Consider the following 14,977-nt stretch of genomic DNA (forward strand, 5'->3'; position numbering starts at 1 on the left):
TGTAATGGCTAATCACACTCACACCTGGTGGTATGATATGCCCCCTTTAAAATAATAAAAAATGTTAGCCTAGCTAGCCCCACCTGTTTTTTACATGAAGAAACGCCACTGCCTATCCCAGACCCAGCCAAATGAAATTTTAAAATCCACACCTATTAAAATTGAAGTCATTGGCATGAGATGTACGGCTAACCAATGGCATGGAGGCACTGGGCGTTTCGGATAATCATAATTAAATTCCAATAACACCCCTTCCCCCCAAATCCAGAATTTGCAACAGAAGTCGTCAAACTATTCTTTGAACAACCCAATTAAAACTCAAACTATAGTACATTTCAGCAAATAGCAACTTAACTGTATGGCTTGATAAGGATTTAAACATATAGTGGGGAGTGTCAGAGCCTAACCAAATACCTAATCATAATTGTTGCCCCATACCCCAGAAGCTCCTGTTGATATTTACAATGATCTGAAATAGAAATAGTCATTAATAATCACACATTTGTAGTCAGTGCGCCCAAATATTGAAATGGTTAAACCTGCACCATGTAACTTTTCCACTAGAGCTAATAACTCTATTAAACAAGAATCTACAACTTCAGAACTAGAACGTTTTCAAGAATAATACGCCGATCTACAAGTCGATCCATACAGTGAGTTGTTCACGATAAAGCATATTCATTTGTTCTGATAAACCTTTTGACATTAACAGTCATCTGAAAATGGTGCAGCCACAACTCGAGTCACTAGAGAGGCTGCTGATAATAATCAGACTACATAAAGCAGGTTAACACCCTTATATTAGATTCCACTATCTGCATCCATCTGACTGGGTCTGAGGCTGCTATGGTTTGCTTCGTCACACTGACTGGACACTAACCATCTAGAACTGCTTGATAAGGGCTAACGTATCTAGAGGGAAAACAATCATGGTGTTTTTTTCGCCCCACATGAGACTACATTAGCATCAAGTGATCATTTTGTTGCAAGCTCATCCATGCTTCCTCTACTTTACTTAGAATGTTATTTTGCTTTCCGATGTAAGTTGCGCACTTTCCTTGCACATCTTTCCATTTCGTTAGTAGCGTACGTCTTGTGTCCCCATGACTGCATGTTGTACGGCTCTAATGAAAAGCGACAAATTTAAAGACACCGATATGCAGTCCCTCAGCCTTTTCCTTTCCTCCCCCAGGAATCCATCTGTGCCGCCCAGTTGATCACCGAGGACGAGGGCTTGGGTCGGCTGGCCCACACGGTGCAGGTCTTGGTGGACCTCACGCCGACTGCTGCCAGCCACCGCCGCGCTAGCAGACTGGAGCCGCTAGGGGCGGACAGGCTAAGCACTGCTCCATCCTTCTCTTAGCTCCATGTCCTCCACTGATTTTGCTGTCATCCAAAATGGTACCCCAAAAAAATCAATGAAACACTTGGTTTGTAATCATTGGTTGTTGAAAGTGAAAGATGGATTTCTTCCGTGTTTACAAGTAAAAACAGGCGTTTCGTTCGATTTTTTTTTGTTTTCAAGTAGGCCTATATAAATTATGCACATGGCAAGTGGCAGTAGAGCAACTTGTTTTAAAGTTGATTCATGCATTTTTTTGTTAGGATTTTTAACTTTAAATATTTTTTCATTTATCAAACATCTAATTATCATGCAATTGTTCATACTGCATTATCATTATCATTATCGGCATTATCCCGACCAACAATAAGAGCATATGACTGCACTGAATCCATAAAAACAGCATGTATTTTCAATCTTTGTCAGTTCCATTCCCATTCCCTGTCGTCGTAATTCAGTAAATTCAAATAAAAAGCTATACATTTTGATCGACTATATGGGCAGTGACTTGAGTGTTGCTGTTTATTCCTGTGCCCATCATCCCACCTCTCACATTCAGTCGACGAAGAGAACACAGTCTATCTCTTGTTTAACAGTTCTACCGATAACTATAACCCTCAACCAATCAGAACCCATTATGAAGGGCTCATAGGCCCTATGGTTCTTTTTAGCCTTGTTAAGCTCGGGCGCAACTTTGAAAATGCTTTGTATTTTTGTTTGTTTTTAGCTAAAAAGTCGATAGGTCTTCACTGGAGCTTGAGGTAGAGTTAGAAGCCGAACAATGTCATGTGAGTTTTAAGTCAACTTTAACCTCCGGCCACTTAGTTGTGTCTTGACGGTGCAGCGGTGAGTGCTCTTAGATGGCAGCGCTCGAGACCAGGGTTCAAGTCCTGCCACACTCGATCATTCGGGATGAGCGATGTCATGTGGTCTGAGTGACAAACATAATTCAGACCAAGATTGAGTGAGTGACAGAGTGAAGTCTGAAGATTAAGCTTACAACCATGTGTATTTAATGTCATCTTTAACTTCTCTATGACATCAAATCATGTAAAAGCCCTACTTTGGGCGGTCTCCAGACGAATTCATGAGCCTAACAATGTGAAGTTATTCATAAGGTCAAGTATAACTTTCAACTATACCCAGGCCTGTGACTACGTGGTGCAGCGGAGAGAGCACACGACTCTAGGCCCTGGAGTTCTGAGTTCAAGTCCGGTCAGTATGTCTCCATTGCCCTTGTGTTTTTAAAATTCTAAGGGAAAGGGGGGGCGGGGGAACTTTACTTTCATCACTACAATAATGTGTCCTACTAAAAATTAGGAAGAGGCCTTTGGTCCTCACACGTACAAATACGACAGTGTATATTTTATTTGACAAAGACAACAGTGTTACCCCTTATGTTTTTTTTCATGACGACCAAAGACAAACGACAGTGTCACCCCTCATGTTTCATTTGATAAAAACGACAGTTTTACCCCCTATGTTTTAATTGATAAATATCAAGTGTTGCCCGGTATGATTTTTTTCATGACGACCAATAAAAAACGACAGTGTCACCCCTCATGTTTCATTTGATAAAAACAACAGTGTTACCCCCTATGTTTTAATGGATAAATATCAACAGTGTTAGCCCTTATGTTTTTTTCATGACGACAAATAAAAAACAACAGTGTTACCCCTTATGTTTTTTTTCATGACGACCAATAAAAAAACAACAGTGTTACCCCTTATGTTTTTTTTCATGACGACCAATAAAAAAGAAGAGTGTTACCCCGTTTTTTTTTTTCATGACGACCAATAAAAAACGACAGTGTTACCCCTTCTGTTTTTTTTCATGATGACCAATAAAAAACAACAGTGTTACCCCTTATTGTTTTTTTTCATGACGACCAATAAAAAAACAACAGTGTTACCCCTTACGTTTTTTTTCATGGCGACCAATAAAAAAACAACAGTGATACCCCTTATGTTTTTTTCATGACGACCAAAGAAAAACAACAGTGTTACCCCTTATGTTTTTTTCATGACGACCAAAGAAAAACAACAGTGTTACCCCTTATGTTTTTATTCATGACGACCAATACAAAACAACAGCGTTACCCCTTATGTTTTTATTCATGACGACCCTTAAAAAATATCAGTGTTGCCCCTTATGTTTTTTTTCAGGAAGACCAAAGAAAAACGACAGTGTCACCCCTCATGTTTCATTTGATAGAATCGACAGTGTTACCCCTTATGTTTTTTTTCATGACGACCAATAAAAAACAACAGTGTTACCCCTTATGTTTTTTTTAATAACGACCAATAAAAAACAACAGTGTTACCCCTCATTGTTTTTTTTTAATGCGACCAAAGAAAATCAACAGTGTTACCCCTTATGGTTTTTTTCATGACGACCAAAGCAAAACGACATTGTTACCACGTATGTTTCATTTGATAAAAATGATATTATTACCCCTCATGTTTCATTTGATAAAAACAACAGTGATACCCCTTGTTTTTTTTCATGACGACCAATAAAAAAACAACAGTGTTACTCCTTATGTTTTTTTTCATGACAACAAATAAAAAACAAGAGTGCTACCCCTTATGTTTTTTTTTATGACGACCAATAAAAAACAACAGTGTTACCCCTTATGTTTTTTTTCATGACGACCAATAAAAAAACAACAGTGTTACCCCTTACGTTTTTTTTCATGGCGACCAATAAAAAAACAACAGTGATACCCCTTATGTTTTTTTCATGACGACCAAAGAAAAACAACAGTGTTACCCCTTATGTTTTTATTCCTTACGACCAATACAAAACAACAGTGTTACCCCTTATGTTTTTTTTCATGAGGGCAAATAAAAAACAACAGTGTAACCCCTTACGTTTTTTTCATGACGACCAATAAAAAAAAACCAGTGATACCCCTTATGTTTTTTTCATGACGACCAAAGAAAAACAACAGTGTTACCCCTTATGTTTTTATTCATGACGACCAATAAAAAACAACAGCGTTACTCCTTATGTTTTTTTTCATGACGACCAATAAAAAACAACAGTGTTACCCCTTATGTTTTTTTTAATAACGACCAATAAAAAACAACAGTGTTACCCCTCATGTTTTTTTTCATGACGACAAATAAAAAACAAGAGTGTTACCCCTTATGTTTTTTTTCATGACGATCAATAAAAAACAACAGTGTTACTCCTTGTTTTTTTTCATGACGACCCATAAAAGATATCAGTGTTACCCCTTATGTTTTTTTTTCATGAAGACCAAAGAAAAACGACAGTGTCACCCCTCATGTTTCATTTGATAGAATCGACAGTGTTACCCCTTATGTTTTTTTTCATAACGACCAATAAAAAACAACAGTGTTACCCCTTATGTTTTTTTTCATGACGACCAATAAAAAACAACAGTGTTACCCCTTATGTTTTTTTTCATGACGACCAATAAAAAACAACAGTGTTACCCCTTATGTTTTTTTTAATAACGACCAATAAAAAACAACAGTGTTACCCCTCATGTTTTTTTTCATGACGACAAATAAAAAACAAGAGTGTTACCCCTTATGTTTTTTTTCATGACGATCAATAAAAAACAACAGTGTTACTCCTTGTTTTTTTTCATGACGACCCATAAAAAATATCAGTGTTGCCCCTTATGTTTTTTTTTCATGAAGACCAAAGAAAAATGACAGTGTCACCCCTCATGTTTCATTTGATAGAAACAACAGTGTTACCCCCTTTGTTTTAATTGATAGATATCGACAGTGTTACACCTTGTTTTTTTTCATGACGACCAAAGAAAAACAACAGTGTTACCCCTTATGTTTTTTTTCATGACGACCAATAAAAAACAGTGTTACCCCTTATGTTTTTTTCAATACGACCAATAAAAAACAACAGTGTCACCCTTCATGTTTCATTTGATAAAAACGACAGTGTTACCCCCTATGTTTTAATGGATAAATATCGACAGTGTTACCCCTTATGATTTTTTTCATGACGACTAATAAAAAACAACAGTTTTACCCCTTATTGTTTTTTTTCAATGCGACCAATAAAAAACGACAGCGTTTCCCCCTATGTTTTAATGGATAAATATCGACAGTGTTACCCCTTATGGTTCTTTTCATGACGACCAAAGAAAAACGACAGTGTTACCCCTCATGTTTAACTTGATGAAAACAACAGTGTTGTTTTTTTTCATGACGACCAAAGAAAAACAACAGTGTCACCCCCTATGTTTTATTTGATAAATATTGACAGAGTTACCCCTTATATTTATTTCATGACGACAAATAAAAAACAACAGAGTTACCCCTCATGTTTTTTCCATGTTGACCAATAATTAACAACAGTGGCACCCCTGTCGACGTTCGTGCGGGGATCCTATCCTGAGCTGTTTAGAGTGTTAACCTCCGAACTTAACAATACACCATCAAGACACCGGATAAAGTCATCACAAAGGTTATGCTTGACTTAATAATTCGCATGAAATAGAAATTAGAGTCTTCCAACAGAAGACATCAACCGGACTTGAACCCCGGACTCCAGGGGGATAAGCAGAGTGCACTCCACTGCAACACTGAGGCAATTACAATAACAAACATCAATAAAGGTGGATATTGTGGCAACCCGGCCCAGGCCAATTAAGGATATTGAGAGCACCTGAAGAACAAGTGGAGAAGCAGGGCTTAAATGGCCCGCTTCTCCACTCATTCGGGGCTCTCCCAGCCTTGGAGCTCCTGCACGGAGAGACCGGTCCTCGTGGGTGACGGGATTCCACCCACGAAGGAGGGGACCGTTGATTCGTCAAGGTTTACGTTATTTGTGTTTTGGAGAGACTTTTATGTTCTGTAATTAAACATGCCTTTTTGTGGCTTTTCACCAACGAAATGGTGTCCTGTTTGGGAGGAGTTGGTGCGCTCAACGTGCCGGGTTGCCACATATGGTGGAGGATGCGGGCAACTCGACCGAGCTACGGGCCATTTTTGGTGGGAACGCCCACCTCAAGCCACCCCCAAACCAGACCATCACGCAGCCGGAGCCGACGCAGCAGAGACGATGCCGCCAGAGACGATGCCGCCAGAGACGACACCGCCAGAGACGACGCCGCCAGAGACGACGAGGCCGCGGGAGACGAGGCCGCGGGAGACGAGGCCACGGGAGACGAGGCCGCGGGAGACGAGGCCGCGGGAGACGAGGCCGCGGGAGACGAGGTCGCGGGAGACGAGGCCGCAAAACGAGCCACGCCGGCAGCAGAAGCAGCCATGCTGCGCGCCGGGCCGCCGCCCCTCCGAAAGGCCACCCGAGGCTTCAGCAAAGGGTGGAGGAGTGTGGCAACCCGGCCCAGGCCAATTAAGGATATTGAGAGCACCTGAAGAACAAGTGGAGAAGCAGGGCTTAAATGGCCCGCTTCTCCACTCATTCGGGGCTCTCCCAGCCTTGGAGCTCCTGCACGGAGAGACCGGTCCTCGTGGGTGACGGGATTCCACCCACGAAGGAGGGGACCGTTGATTCCTCAAGGTTTACGTTATTTGTGTTTTGGAGAGACTTTTATGTTCTGTAATTAAACATGCCTTTTTGTGGCTTTTCACCAACGAAATGGTGTCCTGTTTGGGAGGAGTTGGTGCGCTCAACGTGCCGGGTTGCCACAATATACATGACATTAAAATGTATTTGTGTATTTCTATTATTTCCCTTATCTTTTTTTTCATGACGACCAATAAAAAACGAGTGTTACCCCTTATATTTTATTTGACTAAGACAACAGTGTTACCCATTATGCTTTTATTCATGACGACCAATACAAAACAACAGTGTTACCCCTTATGTTTTTATTCATGAATGACCAATAAAAACCAACAGTGTTACCCCTTATGTTTTTTTTCATGAGGACAAATAAAAAACATGTGTTACCCCTTATGTTTTTTTCATGACGACCAATAAAAAACAACAGTGTTACCCCTTATGCTTTTATTCATGACGACCAATACAAAACAACAGTGTTACCCCTTATGTTTTTATTCATGAATGACCAATAAAAACCAACAGTGTTACCCCTTATGTTTTTTTTCATGAGGACAAATAAAAAACATGTGTTACCCCTTATGTTTTTTTTCATGACGACCAATAAAAAACAACAGTGTTACCCCTTGTTTTTTTTCATGACGACCAATAAAAAATATCAGTGTTACCCCTTATGTTTTTTTTCATGAAGACCAAAGAAAAACAGTGTTACCCCTTACGTTTTTTTTCATGACGACCAATACAAAACAACCGTATGTTTTTATTCATGAATGACCAATAAAAACCAAGTGTTACCCCTTATGTTTTTTTCATGAGGACAAATAAAAAACATGTGTTACCCCTTATGTTTTTTTCATGACGACCAATAAAAAACAACAGTGTTACCCCTTGTTTTTTTTCATGACGACCAATAAAAAATATCAGTGTTACCCCTTATGTTTTTTTTCATGAAGACCAAAGAAAAACAGTGTTACCCCTTACGTTTTTTTTCATGACGACCAATACAAAACAACCGTATGTTTTTATTCATGAATGACCAATAAAAACCAAGTGTTACCCCTTATGTTTTTTTCATGAGGACAAATAAAAAACATGTGTTACCCCTTATGTTTTTTTCATGACGACCAATAAAAAACAACAGTGTTACCCCTTATGTTTTTATTCATGACGACCAATAAAAAACAACAGTGTTACCCCTTATGTTTTTTTTCATGACGACAAATAAAAAACAACAGTGTTACCCCTTATGTTTTTTTCATGACGACCAAAGAAAAACAGTGTGTTACCCCTTATGTTTTTTTCATGACAATCCATAAAAAACAAGTGTTACTCCTTATGTTTTTTTTCATGACGACCAATAAAAAACAGTGTTTTTTTCATGACGATCAATAAAAAACAGTGTTACCCCTTATGTTTTTTTTCATGACGACCAATAAAAAACAGTGTTACCCCTATTTTTTTTCATGAAGACTAATAAAAAACAGTGTTACCCCTTATTGTTTTTTTTCAATGCGACCAAAAAAAAACGACAGTGTTAACCCCTATGTTTTAATGGATAAATATCGACAGTGTTACCCCTTATGGGTTTTTTCATGGCGATTTTTTTTTCAAAACGACATTGTTACCCCTTATGTTTCATTTGATAAAAACAACAGTGTTACCCCTCATGTTTCATTTGATAAAAACAACAGTGTTACCCCTTATGTTTTATTTGATCAATATCGACAGAGTTACCCCTTATATTTATTTCATGACGGCCGATAAAAAACAACAGTTACCCCTTGTGTTTTTTTTTTCATGACGACCAAAGAAAAACAGTGTCACCCCCTATGTTTTATTTGATAAATATCGACAGAGTTACCCCTTATATTTATTTCATGACGGCCGATAAAAAACAACAGAGTTACCCCTCATGTTTTTTCCATGTTGACCAATAAAAATCAACAGTGGAATCCCTGTCGACGTTTATACGGGGATCCGAACCTGAGCTGTTTAGAGCGTTAACCTCCGAACTTATCAATGCACCATCAAGACACAGAATAAATTCGCCACAATGGTTATACTTGACTTTATAATTTGCATGAAGCAGAAATAAGAGTCTTCCAACAGAGGACATCAACCGGACTTGAACCCCGGTCTCCAGGGGGTTAGCTCACAGCTCTCTCCACTTCCCACTGAGATTTGTAATTTAACTAAGTCTGAGGTTATATATGACAATAATCTGTCCTACTAAAAAGTAGCAAGAGGCCTTGCTGGTGTTTCAAAGTGAGTCCTGAAACACCAAAATGTGGTCAGTCTCTTATTTATTTTTTCACAATTTAGCAAACTTTGAAAGAAAATAAAGCGTTCATGTCTCCAACACACGCCATAACCCTTTGGTGTATAAGCTACATATAGTGTTTGTTAAACACGCGTTGGATTAATTTCATGATTTCACTTTGTTCAGTGTACAATGATTTCAACACTTGTATTTCCTAACTTTTCTGTATTCTTATTAAAAATAAATCCTGTTTCCTTGAATCGAAGACAGTTAGAGGAACTGGGAGCTGAGTCCCATTGAACAGCCAAAGATCCCGCACGGATGAGCCCCTTTCCCACCTGCAGGACTTCATTATTCCGTTTCGTCCTCCTCGACCCCTCAGTCCATCAACAGCGTGTCTTCTTTCAATCCCTGTTTATCCATATCCAAAGCCGAAACTCATTTCTAAACATTTTGTTCATCCGTTTGTCCGAGGAAATACAACACCAGCAACTCTCACGACCAGTGGGTCAATTGGGGGCGCTAGGGCGCCGCCCCTCCGTGAAATATTCACTTGAATATAACTGCCAACTATTAATAAACTATTATCATTACGAAATAAATCAACAAAAAAACATAGCATTTAACCTCTATTTGTGTCACATGCTCGTCACTGCCAGCAACCATTTAAATGCGTCTGAACGTCAATGATCTGGGCTAGGCTAGTTATTGGTCATTCGAAATAAAGCCCTCCTCCAAGTCAGGAGCGCCGGCCACGTTGAAGTCAATGTAAGCTCGCTAACTTTTTGTTGTCTATCAAGCAGAGACAGTTTTTCATTGGCGCAAGAAAATTCGCCCTCGGGTCGCACCAGTGTGCGCCCCAGGCCAATGGTATCGCTTTTCTTTTTTGTTATCACCACATGATTGGACAATTCAGCGAATCAATCAAATAGGCTACCTCCCTCAGCAGCAGTAAGTTAATATTAATTTAGTCTTTCGGCCTGTAGCATATAAACAAAATGAAGCAACTGTCCCATATTTCTAACTGCATTTGAAGTGGACATTGAGACTCACAAATGGACACTATAGGACAGTGATCATGATTTAACAACAATGGGTCAAATAGCAATGGCTGGTGGAATGGCCATGAAGTAGGTCTGTGTATATGCAGTGTAAGCTTGTCCAGGCCCTGCAAGTCAGGATGTAGGCTAAGAATCTGAATGAAAAGTAGGTAAATAGGTAGTGGCCATCCCCAAAATGCACCAGAATACAGGAAATCAAATTTATTAAATAAAAAAAAAATTATGGGGGGGGGGGGGGGGACCTCAGACCCCCTGTCTATTACTGTGCCCCACCAACATGTTTGATCGCCAGCCGCCACTGCACAGCTGGACACCACGCTTGGTGATGACGTATTTATCGTATTACGACGTGATGACGTATGTATGAAGGAGCAATCGTGCCCAGGCCACGGCCTTTGGGAGCAGTGTGAACACGGGCCAGCGGGGAGAGTGGGGAATCGTGCTGAATCTTCCTGCAGCACGGAACAGGCAAACTTGCCTAGTGTGAGTCCACCCTTAAACAGCGTGGGAACCCGAGGATCTCGCGAGTTCAGGCTTAATTTACTTTGCAAGCTCTCAAGATTTCTTTCCGGGACAAGATAGACCGACCAATCACAACCGTTTCACGTTTCACAAAGTATTATGTGGCGGGATAAATATGATAAAGTTGCAGATAAGCTATTTTCAACATCAACCAAGATGGTTGCCACCGATTTAATTCCGCTATCGAGAAAGTTTTTACACTGCCAAATATGCCCGTCTAAAACCCGCATCTTTCCCGGCTTGGTCCGCGCGTTAACACTGACCAAGGTAATACGTGCTTGATTTCGCACCCCAATTTACCCTCTCGAACTCTAAACATATTGGGGGTTTCATTTTCATGAAAATGCATTTAGACGGCATGGCGGTACCAGGGGCGGGACTTGGGTGGTGCCGCTGCGTTGACTCTACAACAGAGACAACGCAGCGATATCAACATGGAACTAGCAGCAGAGAGAAGGCAAAATTTGCAAGGTTCTGACCAACATGGGAGAGAAGTAGACTGGTTACCCCCAGCCCATTCGGCGTTAGCATAATGCTTCTTCATAATAGTTAACTACATTAATGGCCCCGACAATCCAAAAGCCAAGTGGAATCTAGATGGAGAAAGTGTGTAGTTTAAAACCTGAGCAGCTTTTACTTCTTTGCCACCTACAGAGTTTGACAAGCCAGATAAATGGGGCTTTAAGATGTTCTGCCGAGCCAGTTCATCTGGCATCATCCACGACCTGCTGATGTACCAAGGGGCATCCACATTTTTCAATGTTGCCCTCAGTGAGCAGGAGCAGACGCTACTTTTGGGAGCAAAAGTAGTGACGACGCTGTGCAAAACCATAGCACAGCCACGCCTTTCTGTCGTCTTCTGTGACAACTACTTCACCAGTTTTAACTTGGTCAGAGACCTGCACACATTGCTGGGTGTCAAGTGCATTGGCACCGTCCGACCAAACCGCATTGGTGGAGCTCCCTTTATGACAGACAAAGAGCTGATGAAGAGAGGGCGTGGAGCATGTGATTATATGTCTGATGACGGAGTTGTTGCAGTGAAATGGTTTGACAACAAATGTGTCAATCTTCTGAGCAACGCCTGTGGGATCATGCCTTTTTCAACGGTCAAACGGTGGAGCAAAGAGTCTAAGGCAAAGACTGCCGTCGCATGCCCATCACTCATCCCTGTCTATGATAAGCATATGGGAGGGATTGTTCTGTCCGGCATGCTTGTGCACCTGTACAAGACCCCAGTCAAGTCAAGGAGATGGTACTTTCCCCTCTTCGGATACATCCTTGACTTGTGCATCGCCAATTCCTGGCTGGTCTACAAAAGGGACTTTGGCCTACTGAACGAGAAACCCTTGTGTCTAAAAAGGTTTCGCCTGGCAGTCGCCCACAGTCTGATCAAAGTCAACAAGTATGCAACCAAAGTTGGCCGACCAACATCCAGCTCTCCCCCACCAGAGAATCAAAAATACACCCCACGACCGTCACGACCAAAACCCCAACCAGATGTGCGCTATGACAACATGGGACAGTGGCCACTTCACAGTGACAAGCGGGGGCGATGCAACCTCTGTCCGAAGGGTGTGTCAAGATGGAAATGTCAGAAATGCAAGGTTTTCCTGTGTTTGTCTGTAAACCAGGAATGCTTTGCAGCATACCACCAGAAATAAAGTGGATCTAATGCTCAAAAAGCATAGGTGCTGTTGCACTACAACACCGATGAGTTGTGTTGTTGAAATGTGTTTGCGTCTTTTACAATGTGTTCCTGTTTTTGCATTGTTTTCCAATGTTTAAATGCAAACCAGCAATGCTGCATAGTATACTACTAGAAATGCGTGTATTTCTCCTCAAAAAGAAAAAATAGTGGATCTAATGCTCAAAGAGCATGGAACTGCTGCATTGGTGCTGTTGCCCCACTAGGGATGAGTTGTGTTGAGATAAAGAATATCAAAAGTGTAATGTTTCCTTGTGTTTTCCAATGTTTCCCAGTTTTTGCATTGTTTTCTAATGTTTAAATGCAAACAAGCTTAGTATTCAACTAGAAATGTGCATTTTCTCCCCAAAAATAATTGTGCTGTTGCACCACCACACAGTGAAAGTGTAATGAGATATGTTAGAGGTGCAATTTTTCTCCTGTGTGTTTTGCAATACTGACAATATAAAAATAAACTGGATCCAATGGTAAAATATTTGATTTTTTCTACTATTTGTTGTATTTGTCAGAGTTCCGGTACTTTAACCATTAAGTGACATCTCAACCGTTTGGTAGAGGCTGATATTTAAAGAACTGTGGTTTCTTTTGAAAAAAATACATTTGATTCTGATTATTATCAACCCAAGGGAATACAAAATGCAAAAAAATATTTTTTACATAGCAGCTTTCTTGGTGCGGCAGTTAAAGGGTTAATTATTTAGAACAATAAAAACAGAAATCAAATGAAAAGTTGGAGAGCATCTATAATCATGAAGAAAGGAAAATCTACAGCAGTCATTTCAACGAATACAGGATAGAGGTTTCAATCAAAACGTCCCTTTACCTGTGTCAAAGCACCCAATTGCCTCTGGGCTTCAGCATGTGCCAACGCAAATTGCTAGGGTCGCTGAGGCTGGCGTTGCACCTTCAGGGCTTCTCCCCAGAGTGAGTCCTCATGTGGCTCTTCAGGTGAGAGCTCTGTCCGAAGCACTTCATGCATTGGTCACACCTGTAGGGCTTCTCCCCGGAGTGAGTCCTCATGTGGATCTTCAGGTCGGAACTATGACTGAAGCGCTTCACGCATTGGTTACACCTGTAGGGCTTCTCCCCGGAGTGAGTCCTCAGGTGGGACTTCAGGCTGGAGCTCTGACTGAAGCTCTTCACACATTGGTCACACCTGTAAGGCTTCTCCCCAGAGTGTATCCTCATATGGTTCTTCAGGTGAGAGCTCTGTCCGAAGCACTTCATGCATTGGTCACACCTGTAGCGCTTCTCCCCGGAGTGAGTCTTCATGTGGATCTTCAGGTCGGAGCTATGACTGAAGCACCTCACGCAATGGTCACACCTGTAGGGCTTCTCCCTTGAGTGAGTCCTCATGTGGCACTTCAGGCTGGAGCACCGCCCGAAGCTCTTCATGCATTGGTCACACCTGTAGGGCTTCTCCCCGGAGTGAGTCCTCATGTGGATCTTCAGGTTGGAGCTCTTAGTGAAGCTCTTCACGCATTGGTCACACCTGTAGGGCTTCTCCCTGGAGTGAGTCCACATGTGAACCTTCAGGTCGGAGCTCTGATTGAAGCGCTTCACACATTGCTCACAACTGTAGGGCTTCTCCCCGGAGTGAGTCCTCAGGTGGATCTTCAGGCTGCCTTTCATTTGGAAGCGCTTTGTGCATTGGTCGCACCCGTACGGCTTCTCGCCGGTGTGGGTACGCATGTGGATGGTCATATTGGTATTTTCTGGAAAACCCTCAACAGACAACACACCGGGCCGGTCCTTGCCGCTGCCCCGATGCCCGGTCAGCTCCTCACGGTGGACCAGCTGCTCTCCCCGCTCCAGGCTCTTTGCCACGCTGCGTTCTGCGGACAGCAAGCTCAGAGCCTCCGGTTCAAACGCGGTGAAGAGGTTGTCATGGCCATCAACCGCCAGTGGTTCTTCCCCTTTTCCATAGACACTCAGGATCCGCAGCTCTCCGTTGTGACTTGACATGTGGGAAGAGCCAGAGGCGTCCACATGTAGACTATTCAAGGTGGCGTCATGTTGTGTGCTGCAGTCACCAAAGTCAACGCAGTCTTCTGCAGAGGGAGAAAAGACAATGTAATTGTGTTAATTAATTTGCATGAAGGGATACAGTATATCCCTTTGAGACATAGCACTGCTACTTCTCCCCCTTTTAAAGATGTGGGGAGGTCATAAAGACACAACCCAGGCTATCGGTTTTCCTATCACCCGTTTTACCAAAACTGTAGTTATATTGGGAATTAGGGGTGTAACGGTACACTGTAGTCACGGTTCGGTTCATACCGCGGATCAGACATCACTGTTCGGTACAATGAAGGGAAAAGAAAAAAGAAAAATGCAGAAGGCAGTTCTTTTTTTATTGTCTCAGGTTGTACCACCTAGGGCCCTATCTTGCATCCCGCGCAATTGACTTTCTCCACTGACGCATGTCATTGCCAGTTTGCAACTGGCGCAGAGCGTTCTTTTCCCTCCATCGCCACGCGCCTGTAAATTAGGGAATGATCTTGCACCCCAAGGGACGGTTCGGCGAAAGGAGGAGGCGTGTTCTGGTGCAAACGTT

General features: G+C 41.7%; 2 protein-coding genes across 16 annotated transcripts in view; both read right to left on the reverse strand.

Annotated features, from left to right (window-relative positions):
• The window catches only part of tpd52l2b (tpd52 like 2b), a 234,190-nt gene extending 222,333 nt beyond the window's left edge, over window positions 1–11,857 (reverse strand). The window contains exon 1 of the mRNA XM_060055974.1: window positions 11,844–11,857. The gene's annotated coding sequence lies outside the window, so the exon portion shown is untranslated. The remainder of the gene's footprint in view (window positions 1–11,843) is intronic.
• Window positions 11,858–13,145: 1,288 nt separating this feature from the next.
• Window positions 13,146–14,977, reverse strand: part of LOC132460961 (zinc finger protein 878-like) — a 58,265-nt gene continuing 56,433 nt past the window's right edge. For all 15 annotated transcript variants that reach the window (XM_060055940.1, XM_060055942.1, XM_060055946.1 and 12 more), the window contains one exon: window positions 13,146–14,471. In XM_060055940.1, coding sequence (XP_059911923.1) covers window positions 13,327–14,471 — 1,145 coding nt within the window. In that variant the 3' untranslated portion in view covers window positions 13,146–13,326. The remainder of the gene's footprint in view (window positions 14,472–14,977) is intronic.

This window comes from Gadus macrocephalus, chromosome 7, assembly GCF_031168955.1.
Source record: "Gadus macrocephalus chromosome 7, ASM3116895v1".
Taxonomy (NCBI): domain Eukaryota; kingdom Metazoa; phylum Chordata; class Actinopteri; order Gadiformes; family Gadidae; genus Gadus; species Gadus macrocephalus.